The sequence below is a fragment of the Garra rufa genome, chromosome 20 (assembly GCF_049309525.1).
Source record: "Garra rufa chromosome 20, GarRuf1.0, whole genome shotgun sequence".
NCBI classification, from domain to species: Eukaryota; Metazoa; Chordata; class Actinopteri; order Cypriniformes; family Cyprinidae; genus Garra; species Garra rufa.
The window spans coordinates 8,580,753-8,596,505 of NC_133380.1; the positions used below are offsets into that span (position 1 = coordinate 8,580,753).

Genomic DNA, 15,753 nt, shown 5'->3' on the forward strand with positions numbered 1-15,753 from the left:
CAGAAAAACAAGTCCAAATTAAGTGCAGTTTTGCTTGAAACAAGTTAAATAAGCTGCCAATGTGGTAATAATAATAATCTTGTTTTCTGTTTGAATACATGGCAGAACAACACGCCGACAGACAAGACAGAACAGGTTACTTCTGGTATGAAAGTCTTAGCTTTGAAATGTAATTTTTGAAGAAATTTACATACCATTTGGTGGCTTTTTAATGTGTTGTGACTGATCAGTGTATTGCCTTATTAGTTCAATGGTACATGAACTGATCGTCTTTTCTTCCTTACTTAAAGCATGAAAAAAACCGAGAATGAACTCCAGAGCATATTTTATTTAAACCATGGAAAGACGTCAGTAAACAATGTTTACTGTCCACTGAAGTTAATCTACTCTCCTGCCTGAATTGTTCATTGGACAAAATGGTGGATTCAGCATTGTGATTGGTCAGATCACCTGTCAATCAAGCTGTTTTCAAAGGGTCAATTTTGGAATCAGTCTGCAAGGTTAATACCCAGGGTTCCTCTTAAAAAAATCTTAGTTTTTTCCTTCAGCAGAAGAAAGAAACTCATAGAGGTTTGGAACGACATAAGGGGTGGACTATCTCTTTAGGAAACATCAACATAGTTTCAAGTGGAAGATTACATTGAGATGGCTAGGATGTGTTAACAGTTGTTTTGCACTGTCTTGTGTCATTTCACTGCTGTTGTCTGTACAGTAGTTGTGAAGTTCGCATTAGGACTTTGGCGAAGCCCAAAATATAGCCAAGATCTGACTGTTAAAATGACCTGTCTGTGCTTCCATGTTGCATTTCATGTTCTTGTTACTCAAACGCCTTCATGTTATTTCCAGGATCTCACGCGTGTCTATTCTGGAACTTTTGGAACGCCGTCCATAAACTGCGTTCTCAGTGTCAGAATTACCTCATTTGAAAGACTATATTTGGGCTCAGAAATGGTTCAGTTCATGCCAATGCTCAAATATTGAGCAACAAAGAAAGTGCATTGTCTAACTAAAGCTGTGATTAAAATTACATGAAACTAATAGGGATGTAACGGTTTTATCAATATCGTGGTATCGCGATAGCAAAACGGTCTTACTGTGTTTATGACGATATGAAACAACAGGTCATATATTTAAACGTCTTATTGTAACATAAAAGGTCTTTAAAGTTATGTTTTGGGCCTCTATGCTTTCGCAAAGTATCTGTCAAATGAACTAAAACTGAAAGTACAATATATCATTATCCCTTCGCTGCGTTGAGGCGATCAGCTCGTGATCCGGTGTTTTCCGCACCTCAGAACGGCTCAGTTCACAGTGAATGCAGTGAACTTGTTTATTGCATGTGCTGTGAGTTTAGCACATTTGGGAATGCAAAGGCCACCATAAAGCCATGCTTTATTTTCGTGGAAGATGATTACAGCATTTCACTAGATTTGTAGTGAGATGTGTTTATTGTAAGCCTGTTTTCACTGAAGTTGGAGATTTCCGTCAAAATAAAAGCTCTACTACCATTTAAAAGTGCAGAATGAATTGCTGACAGTTAGCGGTTTAAATGGGTTACTAACTGCAGTCCAAATTCAAAATTTCTCTTTCAAGTGTAGAAATTAGGAAAGGAGTATTGCAATTTCCCTACTGTAGCGTAAAAGCCAAAATGAATTTGCCTATGATATATTCATTTTGATTCATTTTACAGTGCAACTGTTTTACAATATATTGGTATTACTGTCATAGGAATAACAGTAATATAAAATTGTTGTTATTATTATATTTTTTTTCTTCCTAAAACACCAGTGTGAATGCAAATTAGACTGAGACAGTATACCACAAATAAAAAGAGGGTTGAGTCCCCCTTTAAAATTCAGGTACAAGTCAATTGACTGACTGTTTTTCTTTTTTAGTTAAGATCATGAGTTGGAGCTCTTAATTTTGAACTTTCAAAGTGCATTAGATAGAATAATTTAACTTTAAAATGTACAAATTTTCTTTTTTTAATATCGCAATAATATCGTATCGTGAGATTTTGAGCGTTACATCCCTAGAAACTAATTTAAAGCAACTGTATGTAGTTTTGTGTATTTTTGCAACTTTGGAGCCTCCTACAGCTAAGTGAGTGGAATTATTAATATTCGTAATTTCAGTAGATAATGCATTTGTTGCTGCCATAAAGCAATCTGCTCACCAAACAACAGACATTGGAAGTAGCAGAAGCCGTTCGCCTTATTAGAAGTCAGTATACCACCAGAGCTCATATTTCAAGGTAGAAAACGCACATACAGTTGCTTTAAAGGAGTAGTTCACTTCCAGAACAAAAATGCACAGATAATGTACTCAACCCCCTTTGTCATCCAAGAAGTTCATGTCTTTTTTTCTTCAGTTGTAAAGAAATTTAGTTTTTTGAGGGAAATATTTCAGGATTTCGCTCCATATAATGGACTTCTATGGTGCCCCGAGTTTGAACTTCCAAAATGCAGTTTAAATTTATATACTTTTTAACCTCAATTGCTGGCCTTGTCTGATGTAGGATGATTTTGAAGTTGGTATATTGCTGTTTTACCACCTTTTTTGTAAAGGGCGTTTGATCTTCTTTGCACATTCACTTTGTAAACACTGGGTCGGTACTTCTGCAGCGATGTAGGGCGATTTTGAATTCACAGATACATACAGAGCAAGACAACACAAAAAAGTAAAAAAGTATATAAATTGTACTTTTTTTTTTTTTTAGAAAATAATCATTTTGCTATATAAATCCCTTCTTCCTCAGCTGGGATTGTTTAGAGCCCTTCAAAGCTGCATTTAAACTGCATTTTGGAAGTTGGCACCATAGAAGTCCACTATATGGATACAAATCCTGAAATGTTTTCCTCAAAAAACAATTTCTTTATGACTGAAGAAAGAAAGACATGAACATTTTTAATGACAAAGGGGTGAGTAAATTATCAGTAAACTCTCATTCTAGAAGTGAACTTCTCCTTTAATGTTAGGATTTTGGTAATTCTGTCATGACCTGAACGCATTGTCGCCGTGCTCTCCGTTTCTTTCTTGAACATTTAACTGTTGTGGTAGATCAACACAGATCCAGAATATGTCCACCGTGTGAATACCGCTTTGTCTTGGATGTTTCTGAGTCCAGTTTCAAACACTAGAAGAGTGTTTGATCTGATATTCTACTATAAATGTCTGTCTGTCTGTTGTGCAAGTCTATAATTGTACTATTAGGCAAAGCAAGAGGACAAAAAAAGACGTCAGACTTTACCTTCTCGGAGACATATTGCAGTCCTCCACCTTCAGGACCTTTTATTATTGAATACTTGAAGTAGGAGGGTGATCTCCTGCCTTGGGAAGAGATATATTATATAGATCAAAGAGGAAAAAAAAGAGAAATGTTGACTTATGTGGTAAAGATGCATGATTATGTACATTATGTGCCAACTCTGGGCTGTGGTGAAGACTAATATTAGACTAAAGGTCTAATAGATTTAGAGAAATTGTTAATAATGTAAGAAAGAAAGGTCTTTAGAACTATAAGGGCCTCTGGTTTGAGCAAAGGTCCGACAATAAAGAGAACAAAACTGAAGATTTCTCTCTATATTTATATTTGTCGTGTGCCAGTTGCATTGTTTCTTTTATTTCACGATGTCAAAAAAAAGAAAGAAAAAAAATGCAAACCTCTGGATGATACAAACCACTGTGACAAATGCCAGAAAAGAAATCTAAAAACATATAAAGAAAAAAAAACATTGTTTTTACTTTTTTAAGATATTTATTTATGTTATGTTTTTTTTTTATGGTTCATGCTTTTTTGAATACGTCAGTTTGGGACTGTAAGATTTGTACATGAGATTAGTTGAACTTCTGTTTTCCTGTACAGCAGTGCAAACAAGTCCAATGTGAGTGTCAGCATGCTGAATGAAACCGTGTGAACATGGTGCATCAGTCGTCACGGACCAGACGCATTGGCATCATGATGGGGTAATGTGTTTTGAGAATGGTGTGTCCTCACCCACATCTTCCCGTCCACTGCCAGTGGATTGCCCGTGCAACTAAATAAAAGTGTTCGCATGTTTTCGGGGAGCAGATCTGAGATGCTAAAGAGTGTGGGATATGCTTGCATGATTGTGTCTGTGTATGCAAATAGGATTGTTCCAGGGTGTGAATGCGGCGTGTGAGCGTGTTGGAGAAAGTTAGTGGAGCGAGAGCCTATAGGAGGCGTGTTTGGGGTGTTCGGTGTGAAATCTGTGTCATGTTCGATGTTTTTAAACCCTGTTGGGCTTTACTCGGAGTCCTCAATCTCCCTGATATTTGCTATTGTATGTGTTGTAACCCCCCCAACTATTCTTGAGTGTCAGTCGGCTTGTTTATATCCATTAAATAAAAGTGACTTTCTTTCTGAGATATGCTCTGTTTCTTTGAAAAACAAATAAAAGTTTATTAGTTGAAGTCCAACGAGTGTTTTACAGCGTCCTCATAAAAATACATTTTATGTTGCTATTGCATTACATACACAACTGTTTAAAACTTTGGGTCTATAAGGGTTTTTTACGCTAAATTGAACATTTTTTGAGCCAAAAATTGACATATTAGAAAGATTTCTAAAGGATCATATGAGATTGAAGACTGTAGTAATGATGTTGAAAATTCAGCTTTGTGTTACAGAAATAAATCATAGTTCACAATATACTAAAACAGACAACTGTTTTTTAAAATTGTAATCATATTCCACAAAATTACTGCATTTTAATAAAATAAATGCAGTCTTGATGAACATCAGATACATTAAAAAATCTTGACACCAAACTTTTTAACATAATGTACAGTACTAGTCACTAGTTTGAACAGGTAGATTTTTAATGTTTTTAAGAAGTCTCTTCTGCTCACCAAGCCTGTATTTATTTGATTCAAAGTCCACAAAAGCTGTCAAATTCTGAAATATTTTTATTATTTGAAATAACTGTTTTCTATTTTCTATATAATTTAAAATGTAATTTATTCTCGTGTTCAAAGCTGAATTTTCAGCAATTTCAGAATTCTTTGATGAATAGAAAGATCCAAAGATCAGCATTAATCTGGAATAAAAAGAGGTTGTAACATTATAAACTATACCTTTCAAAAGCTTGGAGTCAGTGTAATTTTTGGAGAGAATAAATGATAGAAATTAACACTTTTATTTAGCAAGGATGCATCGATCAAAAGTGATGATAAAGACATTTACAACGTTAAAAAAGATTTCTATTTCAGATAAACTTTCTATTCATCAAGAAACCTGAATAAATTCTACTCAGCTGTTTTCAACAGAATAATACATGTTTTTAACAGCAAATCAGAATATTCAAATAATTTCTGATAAATCATGTGACTGGAGTAATGATGCTAAATTACATTTCAAATAGAAATATTGTTTTTTTTAAATAGTAAAAATAATTCAAAATTGTACTGTTTTTGATGTACTTTGGATCAAATAAATGCCGGCTTGGTGAGCAGAAGAGACATTTTCTTTAAAAAGAATTATTTAAAAATCTTACTGTTCAAAAACTTACACACAAATAAATTTCCATAGCATTTCTAAACTACCTGAAAGCTACTAAAAATGCAAAGACCACAATAAAAAATAACATAAGATGGCTATACTTCCCTCCAAAGGCAAAGTGCAGTAACTACACATTTGGTCAAATTTGAGTTAAGGCTTAAAATGGACTTTGTGACAACTGTTTTGTCTTGTGGCAAAGTCTCCTGGTTCAATTTTGTCCCAGAGAAACGAGTGTTTCAGAGAAATGAGAGTGTCAACATGTTTGACTAACTGGCGTAAAAACTTTAAAGGCATTTTTCTCAGTTTCAGTGTTGGCGTAGTTACTGCACTTTGCCTTTGGAGGGCAGGATAGTTTAAGGCCCTTGCCAGAGCACAAATTAATATTCATGAACAAATGATTCACAACTTATAGTAAGTGATAAATGAAATAAGAATACACCAAGTTGTGACACATCATTCATTGCTACACTTAGGGCTGTTGCGATAACCGCAATATCGCAATACCGCGCTATTGACGTGCATAACCGCAGAGGAATGCAACAACCGCAGCAACCGCGATATTTTCTTTTTTTTTTCTAAGGATTTGCCCTTCTCGCTTAATGCCTATGTGCTGAATAATAAATTAGTAATAAGTTAGTAATGATAACATAATGTTTTTATTATGAGGCTCAGTAGATATGCACTTAACAAGCCTAAACAGACAGCGAATGAGAGAGAGATCGACTGAGCATGTGCGATTACCTGCGTCTGTCTTTCAGATCGAGTCAGGTATGTATGTGAAACTAGCTTGTCATGTCCAAGGAAAGTGAAATCTCTGTCTTAACATCGATGCTCTGCTGGTCAGCTGAGCCTTTAAAAGTGGCGATTAAAGTTAAAATGATTTCAACATCGTGTTTCATTACGTCTCTCTTTGATTAAATAAGCGTTTTTGAACGTATAGTTGAATGAACGGTTTAAAGACTTACTCAAAGATAGTCTCTTGTCTCCATCTTGTGGCGTAAAAATGAAACTGCACTGACTGACAGCTCGCCTAAAACACACAGGTGAAATACTGACAGAAAGTCTCTTGTCCAGTCAGACTCGAGGGTGCGCGCTAACTGTTATACACGAAGATTTCAGATGCAAAGCCTCTAAGTATGTCTGACATTTTTCTTCAAAATTTGCATTTCTTTCTGGCTAGGTTTCTATGTAAGTACTGTTTACTTCACTTCATATATCAACGCGATTTGGTTTCGGTTTATTGATTTGTGAATATGACCTTACATTGTAACAGCCTACACACAATTATATATATGGCGGTAATACCGCATACCGCGCTACTGAGCCACTCAAAATTACCGCAAGGGAAATTCCTTAACCGCGACAGCCCTAGCTACACTCTTAAAAATAAAGGTTCTTTATTGATATCAATAATTCTATGTAGAACCTTGAACACCCATGAAACCTTTTGAATGCAGAAAAGATTTGTTGTAGTCAAAAAAGTTCCTTTCGATTTTTTAAATGTTCTTCCAAAATGTTTTTTATTGAAATGTTCTTTGGGGAACCAAATGTGGTTCTTCTATGGCATCACTGCAAAAACACCTTTTTGGGACCTTAGTTTTTAATTCGACTACACTAAAAATTATTAGGTTGGTTGCTATACTTCTTGAACACGTTGCTGTTGCTGCTTTTTTATAAAAGAAATAACTCAGTTGTAGGCCATGTGTTACTATGAGAAGATACTTTATGCCTTATAGCAGCTTCCTTGGGCTATTTGTGTGAACATACCATCATATCATGGTGTAAAATAGCTTTGCAGGCCAGCTTTACATTTATCTGCCCTTTAAGATGGAATCTATCAGTCGGTCGCTCTTATCAGAAAGCCAATATCCAGCCATGGCCGCCATCGCCCCCATAAAGATGGAGGTGAATACCATGTCCCCTTTAGCTGCCAACGTGGCCAACGCACACAGAACAACACCGAAGAACATCTGCTGCAGGACCTGGATTTCATCCTCCTGAATGTCATCAAAAAGACCCTTTTCTTCAGAAGCTGAGGAGAGAGACGGAAAGACGTCAGTGAATGCAGAATCCAGAAATGCATTTTGTGGTACGTTATGTGATACATGTATTTGAATGACATAAAAACACTTGATGAAAAAAAGTGGTGTGTAAATATACTGTATATACACAGCTGAGGTCAAAAGTTTACATACACCTTGCAGAATCTGCAAAATGTTTTTTACCAGAATAAAAGATCATACAAAATGCATGTTATTTTTTATTTAGTACTGACCTGAATAAGATATTTCACATAAAAGACTTTTACATATAGTCCACAAGAGAAATAAATTTATAAAAATGCCCCTGTTCAAAAGTTTACATACACTTGATATTTTTTTTAAAGCGTTCATGAGTCCCTTGTTTGTCCTGAACAGTTAAACTGCCCGCTGTTCTTCAGAAAAAAAAACCTTTTCATCAATGACTGTATGATTTTGAGATCCATTTTTTCACACAGAGGACAACTGAAGGAAAACGATGCATTGAGAGCCGGGGGTGAAAACTTTTGAACAAAATTAAAACGTGTACATTTTTCTTATTTTGCCTAAACATCATATTTTTGTCAGTTAGTACTGCCCTTCGGAAGCTACAGAAGATACTTACATGTTACCCAGAAGTCAAAATAAGTTACATTTACCCTGATCTTCAAATTCAAAAGTTTTCACCCCCCTGGCTCTTAATGCATTGTTTTTCCTTCTGAAGCATCAGTGAGCGTTTGAACCTTCTGTAATAGTTGCATATGAGTCCCTCAGTTGTCCTCAGTGTGAAAAGATGAATCTAAAAATCATAGTCTTTGCTGGAAAGGGTTCAAATACACAAAAATGCTGAAAAACCAAAGAATTTGTAGGGGTCTAAAGGATTTTTCTGAAGAACAGCAAGCATTTTTCTTTTACTACAAAAAAACTACACAATTTTTTGAATTACATAACATGCACGGATGAATTTTATACAAAAAGACATTAAAGAAAATAAGTTCAGTTTCATGTTTATGTTTCACTTTCGTTTAATAGCATGTCGCCCCTTAAGACAATAAAGCTGCAGAACAGGTTTAGCAACTCAAGAACACAAACATGAATCATTTCCCTTATATGATGCAATAAACACAATATACCGAGTAACACAAAACCGCAACCTGTGTCCTTTGGGACAAATGTAATCCAGCCTTTGAACTTTAAGTGTTTGAAGGGTTTTATAGTTAAAGGATAAGTTATTATAGACTTATTTCCGGATAATTTAATGACCAAATGTCATCCAAGATGTTTGTGTCTTTATTTCTTCAGAAAAGAAGGTTTCTGAGGAAAACATTCCAGGATTTTTCTCTATATAGTGGACTTCAATGGAAGCCAATGGGCTGAAGGTCCAAATTGCAGTTTCAAAGCAGCTTTAAAGGTCTCTACATAAATAAAGGTCTTCTAAATAAAAAAAAAGTATATATTTTAACCAAAAATGCTAGTCTTGTACCAGCTCGTCTTCACACATTACGTAGTCAACGCCCTTTACAAGAAAAGGTAAAAGATAAGCATCGCTGAGCTAGTGTACCATGAGCATTTGTGGTTAAAAAGTATATAAATGTTAATTCTTTTTGTTTTGCTAGAAAAAACCCTTGTTCCTCAGCTAGGATCGTGTGGAGCCCTTTGAAGCTGCACTGAAACTGCAATTTGGATTTTCAACCCGTTGATCCCCATTGAAGTCCACTATATGGAGAAAAATCCTGGAATGTTTTCCTCAAAAACCTTAATTTCTTCTCGACTGAAGAAAGACATGAACATCTTGGATGACAGAGGTGAGTAAAGTATTTTTTTTTATAAAGTAAGTATTTGTAAAAACCTAAACTGATTTTATTTCAACTAGTTGCCACTTTAATTTAGTTTAGTCATTAAGTTGATAAACTAAATTGACTAAAACTGGAATTAAAAAAAAAAAAAAATAATAATAATAATAGACATTTAAAAAAATGACAAAAATAATCAATTTACTAAAATACTAAAAGAAAAAAATTATATATATATATATATATAAATAAAAATGAATGCAAAATGTGAATACCCAATGACACTAAACTAACACAAACACAGACTCTCTGGTACACAGATTACATCTGTGTTATCTAATATGTGTGAGAAACTGAAATGATGTGTTCCAGTTGACCTGCTGTCTGGCTCCTCTCACAGGTGTCTCCTCGGCGTGTGTAACCCACTGCACACTGACAGTGAAAAGAGCCCTCTGTATTCACACAAAACACATTGACACCAGGACAGGCCAACACCTCCTCAGCACACTCATCTATATCTGCAGGAGAAACAAAATACGGCTGTAATCTCTTGCCGCAGACCAAATATATATGCAATGCAAATTGAAAAATGAGATAAGAGAGATAAACAACTAAATAGAATGACAGTTTGGTTGCAAAATACTAAAAAATGTAAATATTAATAACATATTATTAGTCAAAAAATTATAATTAGTTTGTTTTTTAAAATGTTGAAATTATTTATTTATACTATTGTTGTTAACATTCATGATTGAAATGCTTCTTATAGCCACAAGATGGTACCATTTCATGCAGAACAACTCATTTGTGCCATTACAGAAGACTTTTTCTGTTCATGTATGTTCTCAAGCTTGATACAACTGCAGAAATCTCCCAAATGAAACTATAATATATTTTTAATGATTTAATCCAGCTATGAATAGTATGAAAATCAAGATTAAGTAACTTATTTTATCATTCTTAAGGCTCCCAGACTAAAATGTAAGTCTGAGATGTTTCAACTGAAAGAAACTTGCACTAACTGATCTTAAAATATATCAGCCTCTTTGTTTTGTCTCAAGATGCACACCAGTAATGTATTTTTTTTCTAAGGCACGTTCATAAAAATTACTGAAATGTCCTAATCATGGCTTAGTCTAAGCCCTGTCTGTGAAACCAGGACATTTTAGCTTTATTTAAGCTTTATTTAAAATCCTGTCGTTTTTTTTTTTTTTTACATTGTGACATTTTTTAGCTGACAAACACAATCAAGATGTCTGTTATCACATTACCTAAAAATACTAGTTGAACTTCCTTCTGTCTACAGCCAGCAGGGATTTTACCCAGCTAACAAGGAACATTCTCAGATCTACGGTTAACATTCTGGCAAAGTTACTTCAAAGTTATGAACAAGGATGTTCATTCTTTTTTAAATGTTACATTTAAATGTTCAGAATGTTTAGAGAGCACTCAAATCTAACATTCCATAACGCTAAAACGGAATGTTCCTTTAAGGCGAGACACTGCAGGTGAATAGGGTAAAAATCAAATAATAGTTATGACATTACTTACCCAGTTGATTGATTACACTGATAATTGCAAACATTTTTTTGTATAACAAGTTTTCTAAAATGTTATGTTTAAATATGCAAATGATGCATTATTTAAAGGTTGTATCAGCGATTTCTAGCCTGAAACATAAAGTGTCAAATTCAGCTGAGCTTTCTTCACGATCCGCTCGCTGCCTGCCCCATAAATTGTCTGTGAAAAAAACGCGTCTCTCTGGTCAGCCTAGGGTCCGAGATATGCCAAAAAAAACAATCGGCACTACCAACCTTTCCACACATAAACAAACAGTGTTCCAACCAATCAGCGTCAGGGGTTTGGTGTTGTGGACTTTCGCTCCGCCTCCCTCACATCCCTGCACCAGTAGGAAAGTCCACAACACCAAACCCCTGACGCTGATTGGTTGGAACACTGTTTGTTTATGTGTGGAATAGTTGATAGCGCCGATTGTTTTTTTGGCGTATCTCGGACCCTAGGCTGACCAGAGAGACGCGTTTTTTTCACAGACAATTTATGGGGCAGGCAGCGAGCGGATCGTGAAGAAAGGTCAGCTGAAATTGACACTTTATGTTTTAGGCTAGAAATCGCTGATCCAACCTTTAATGAAATATGTGCTAATTTGCATACATTTCTAGAACAAAAATCTAAACACTGGATGAAGTCAGTTTCAGAATTCTTGTTTATATTTTTAACGTATTAGAGTCAAAAGTTTTTACAGAGGGGATATATCCATAATTCAGAAAGAACTTATAGCAGACAGCAAACACTATATTTTTTTAACATTTTTAAGGAAAAAAAATGTTGTATAAAAACAATCAAATTATATATGAACAAATCCCTCTGTAAAAACCTTCAGGATATAGACAGGAATAAAAATGTAAAGTTTGGTGTGTGTGTAAGTGCTACTGAAGTGGAGATTTATGGCTCAGTGTAGGAGAAAAAACTCATTTTGTGTGCGGCCTTTAAAAATATGTACTGTAATAGAAATCTATTGACACAAATAGATAAAGTGCAATAAAAGAAACACTTCTTTCGGATGTTTTCTTTCCATTAATCTAAAAAAACACTTTATGAAAAACCAAAAAGCCCAAAATCACAAATTTGACAGGTGAATGAAAAAACAGCCTTTTTGCCTGCAGTGTCTGCCCTTAACATTTACATTAAAATTAAATGTTTAAATGTTTGTAAATTAAACATTCAGAAATAATGTTTTTATAACTTAATAAGACCATCAGCAAACACAATATTGTATACTACACAGAATAAAAAAACAATACATTTATAGTTATACAGACTACAACTCACCTATGCATCTCATGCCTGATGATCTAAACCCAGCAGCACATTTTCTACAGCGAGCAGGTCCTCCACCCATACAGCCAACACAGGCCTTATAACATTCTGATGAAGGAAAAATAATAAAATAATATTTATACAGTATTATACCACAATTTCTATGAAGTGCAAGTCTACAATGTGTTACTCTGGTGATCCGTGTGTTGAGGGTAAATCACTGACCTTTGCATTCGTAAGAGCCATGGCTATTGAAGCAGTACGTGCTTTCGGGACACTGATCCAGATCAGTACCACATTCATCAATATCTGTCAGCGTGAGAGTGTAGAAGTGAACTTCAGAAAGAAATGGACCATGAGGTGAATGAAGCGTACAGTTTGTTCATCTCACTTACCCACACACAGGTTGTCATGGAGGATGAATCCGGTGTGGCACTGAAGGCATTGGTCTTTCTCTGGGCCCCCGCATGCTTTACAGTGCTCTGAGCAGTTCTGGCCCAGAATTAGATGAAAAAGGGCCAAGCAGAGCACAGCAGACTGGAAGAACATCCGTGAGGGTGACATTACTCTCGCACTAATGCTGTGTGCTTCAAACCCCCACTTTCCACAAAGTTTACTGTTAGAATGACATGTGATGATTTGATAAACAGGAATTTATTGGAAGAAAAAAGTTAATTGAATTTTTTTAATCTGAAGCACCTAAATCTTCACATACACTACCAGTCAAAAGTTTTTGAACAGTAAGATTTTTAACGCTTTTAAATAAGTTCCTTCTGCTCACCAAGTCTGCATTTATTTGAACTAAAGTCAAGCAAAAACAGGCAAATTTTGAAATGTTTTTACTATTTAAAAGAACTGTTTTCTATTCGAATATCTTTTAAAATGGAATTTATTGCTGTGATTTCAAAGCTGAATTTTTAGCATCATTACTCCAGTCACATTATCTTTCAGAAATCATTCTAATATTCTGTTTTGCTGCTCAAAGAGCATTCATTATTATTATTATTATGTTAGTTTTTCAGGTCTCTTTGATCCTTGCTAAACAAAAGTAATATATATATATATATATATACACACTGACTCCATGCTTTTGAATGGTATAGCGTATAATGTTGCGAAAATATTTCATTTCATAATATTGATCTTTAGATATTTCTATTCATCAAATGCCGCTGACAAAATGTACTCAACTGTTTTAAATATTGATGATAATAATAATAATATTAAAAAAGGCTTCTTGAACAGCAAATAAGCATATTACAATGATTTCTGAAGGATCATGTGACACTGAAGACTGGGGTAATGATGCTGAAATGCTTATTTTGATTCCAGGAATGAATTACATTTTAAAATGTATTCAAATAGAAGGCCGTTAGTTTAAACAGTAAAAATATTTCACAATTTGACTGTTTTTGCTGTACTTTGGATTAAATAAATGCAGGCTTGAGGAACAGAAGAGACTTCTTTAAAAAAATCTTACTGTTCAAATACATTTGATTTCGGATAGTGTATATTTATATTTATTATATTATATTAAAAATTCATAGTGTTTAATGTGTAAGAACTTTAGGGCCTGGTTTCACAGACAGGGCTTGGACTAAGCCATTGCTTTTATAAACATGCCTTCGAAAAAATAAATCTGGTGTGCATTTAAAGGCACTGACATATTTTAAGATCTGTTAATCCAAGTTTATTTCAGTTAAAACAACCCAGATTTACATTTTAGTCTAGGAACAGACTTAAGTCTTGTCTGTAAAACCGGTGGCATGTTAAATAAATGAAGACACTGCTTTTATAAATCATCATTTTAGACCTTAGCTTTATTGTTAGTGCTGCTTACCAGCTGTGATCATTTCTAAATGCTTTAAATGGTAAAAAAACAAAAACAAAGTGACTTTAAATATTATATTTTCACGTTATTATTGTTTATTGTACATTCTTCTTGCTTTGTCACACTGGGTTAGTTTAGGCTACTTTTGTTTATTTTATTAGTATTCATGTCAAAATACTATCATATCCCAGTTTTCAATTCAAGTTTCTAAAGCCAATCAGTTATATCATTTGGAGTTGCAATGTGAGTATAAGGTTGAAAATGTTTCGTATTCGTAGAGGGTTTTTTCATACAACCTAAATGATATTTTACCATACATAAACCGTCAAGGATCAAAACAACAACAAGCAGAATACACACGTTTAGAAAAGATAAGCACTTTTTAAATACTCACAAACAGGCAGTGGTGGTTGCGCTTTCAGTAAAATCAGTTCTTTTCTAGCTTTTGCTTTTCGGGTTCAGGGCGCAATAATACACCCAACAGATCCCCCTGTGCGCAGTTGACAGAAACATACAAATGCTACTATGGCGAAGGCGTGCCTCATTAGTTATTGTGTAGGATTTTCCAGCACGGTCTCGTAAAAGTTTTTTTAAAGGCTTGACTTATGAACATTAATAAGGTTTTGGTAACGTAGCATGACAATCTTTCAAAAGTGCGTGAATATTAAGAGAAAGGCTTCCCCATAGTAGTCTCACTGAGTTGCTAAGCTAACATCAACTTTGTTGTGTTCTGCCAGGGGGCGTGAGTAGATGTCATTTACCCACATTTTATCTCTACCCTAAGTATTAGCGTTTATATACAAATTCCACTGAGTGAAAACATAAATCTATACACAGCTCAGAAATCTATATACAAACACGCATTAGTAATTGCAAATGGCTCAGCGCGGAGAAAAGTAACACCACCTGCTTGGAACTTCAAACTTCTGTGAAATGACATTGAGAATGCCTTTTCTTTTTATGTGTTAAAGTGAAAGCCTTATTATTTAGATTCATTATACCTGACTAGCAGGCAACTTTCGTGCCACTAAGTGTGCTTTTCTAGTTTCTCCTCAGTCATGGACGCACAAAACCAACGCAGCACACTGCTCTTCTTAAATAACAGCGTTTATTTTTAGTCTGCAGTGGGTCTTGTGGACCATATTTTTATGCTACCCCCTTCTTAGCTTCTTTTTATAGACTCTAATTGTCACTTCAAGCCTGATGGTTGCTGGACTTATCTAATCTCTAAATTGGTATGTTTTTTAATGTATTATCTAAATTATGAACACACTCATTTGTAGTGCAAACAGTTTTATCATTTACTGCATGCTGTTATTCTTCTCATTATTTACCTATGGTGTTTTCACATGCGTCATCAATCGGCCATATTGGTACCACTGAACCAAACTAAACTCTCATATTTTTGTTGATTATTGCTGCTGGAAATGGTCAGTTATTGTCATGTTTTGGGCTGTGCTAATTGGTCAAACTGGGAAAAAAAGTTTGGAGTATTACAGACCCCCAAAAGTTACAACAAATCAAGAAGAGTGCAAAAAACTGTCTATAGAACAAAATGCGTTTGTGGTTGGCCAAACTGACCAGGATTTCCAGGGCAAGAATCTTGACAACATTCGTGTTTGTTCTTCTTTCCGCTCATGTAGGTGAAATATTAGGCTAATATCTTAATTAATACTGCTCGTTACGTATCGTTACCATCTTTTAACTTTAGTTTGTCAAAATATTGCACCCTTTCTTGCTTAAGTCCTTCTC

General features: G+C 34.8%; 1 protein-coding gene across 1 annotated transcript; it reads right to left on the bottom strand.

Annotated features, from left to right (window-relative positions):
* Positions 1–6,778: 6,778 nt before the first annotated feature.
* creld1a (cysteine-rich with EGF-like domains 1a) lies at positions 6,779–14,510 on the bottom strand. The gene is made up of 6 exons (XM_073825376.1): positions 14,396–14,510; positions 12,566–12,786; positions 12,396–12,479; positions 12,183–12,278; positions 9,710–9,850; positions 6,779–7,553 (listed from the first exon to the last, which is right to left on the bottom strand). Exons 2-6 carry the CDS (start codon positions 12,732–12,734, stop codon positions 7,333–7,335), a joined length of 711 nt encoding a protein of 236 aa, XP_073681477.1. The 5' UTR covers positions 12,735–12,786; positions 14,396–14,510; the 3' UTR covers positions 6,779–7,332.
* Between the last annotated feature and the right edge of the window lie 1,243 nt (positions 14,511–15,753).

Bases quoted from the DNA above. Each gene is read 5' to 3' on its own strand.
- creld1a (XM_073825376.1), bottom strand. From the start codon at position 12,734: ATGTCACCCTCACGGATGTTCTTCCAGTCTGCTGTGCTCTGCTTGGCC. The intron at 12,480-12,565 runs GTAAGTGAGATG...TCACGCTGACAG, and splicing joins CCATGACAACCTGTGTGTGG to ATATTGATGAATGTGGTACT. The intron at 12,279-12,395 runs GTCAGTGATTTA...TTCCTTCATCAG, and splicing joins TGGCTCTTACGAATGCAAAG to AATGTTATAAGGCCTGTGTT.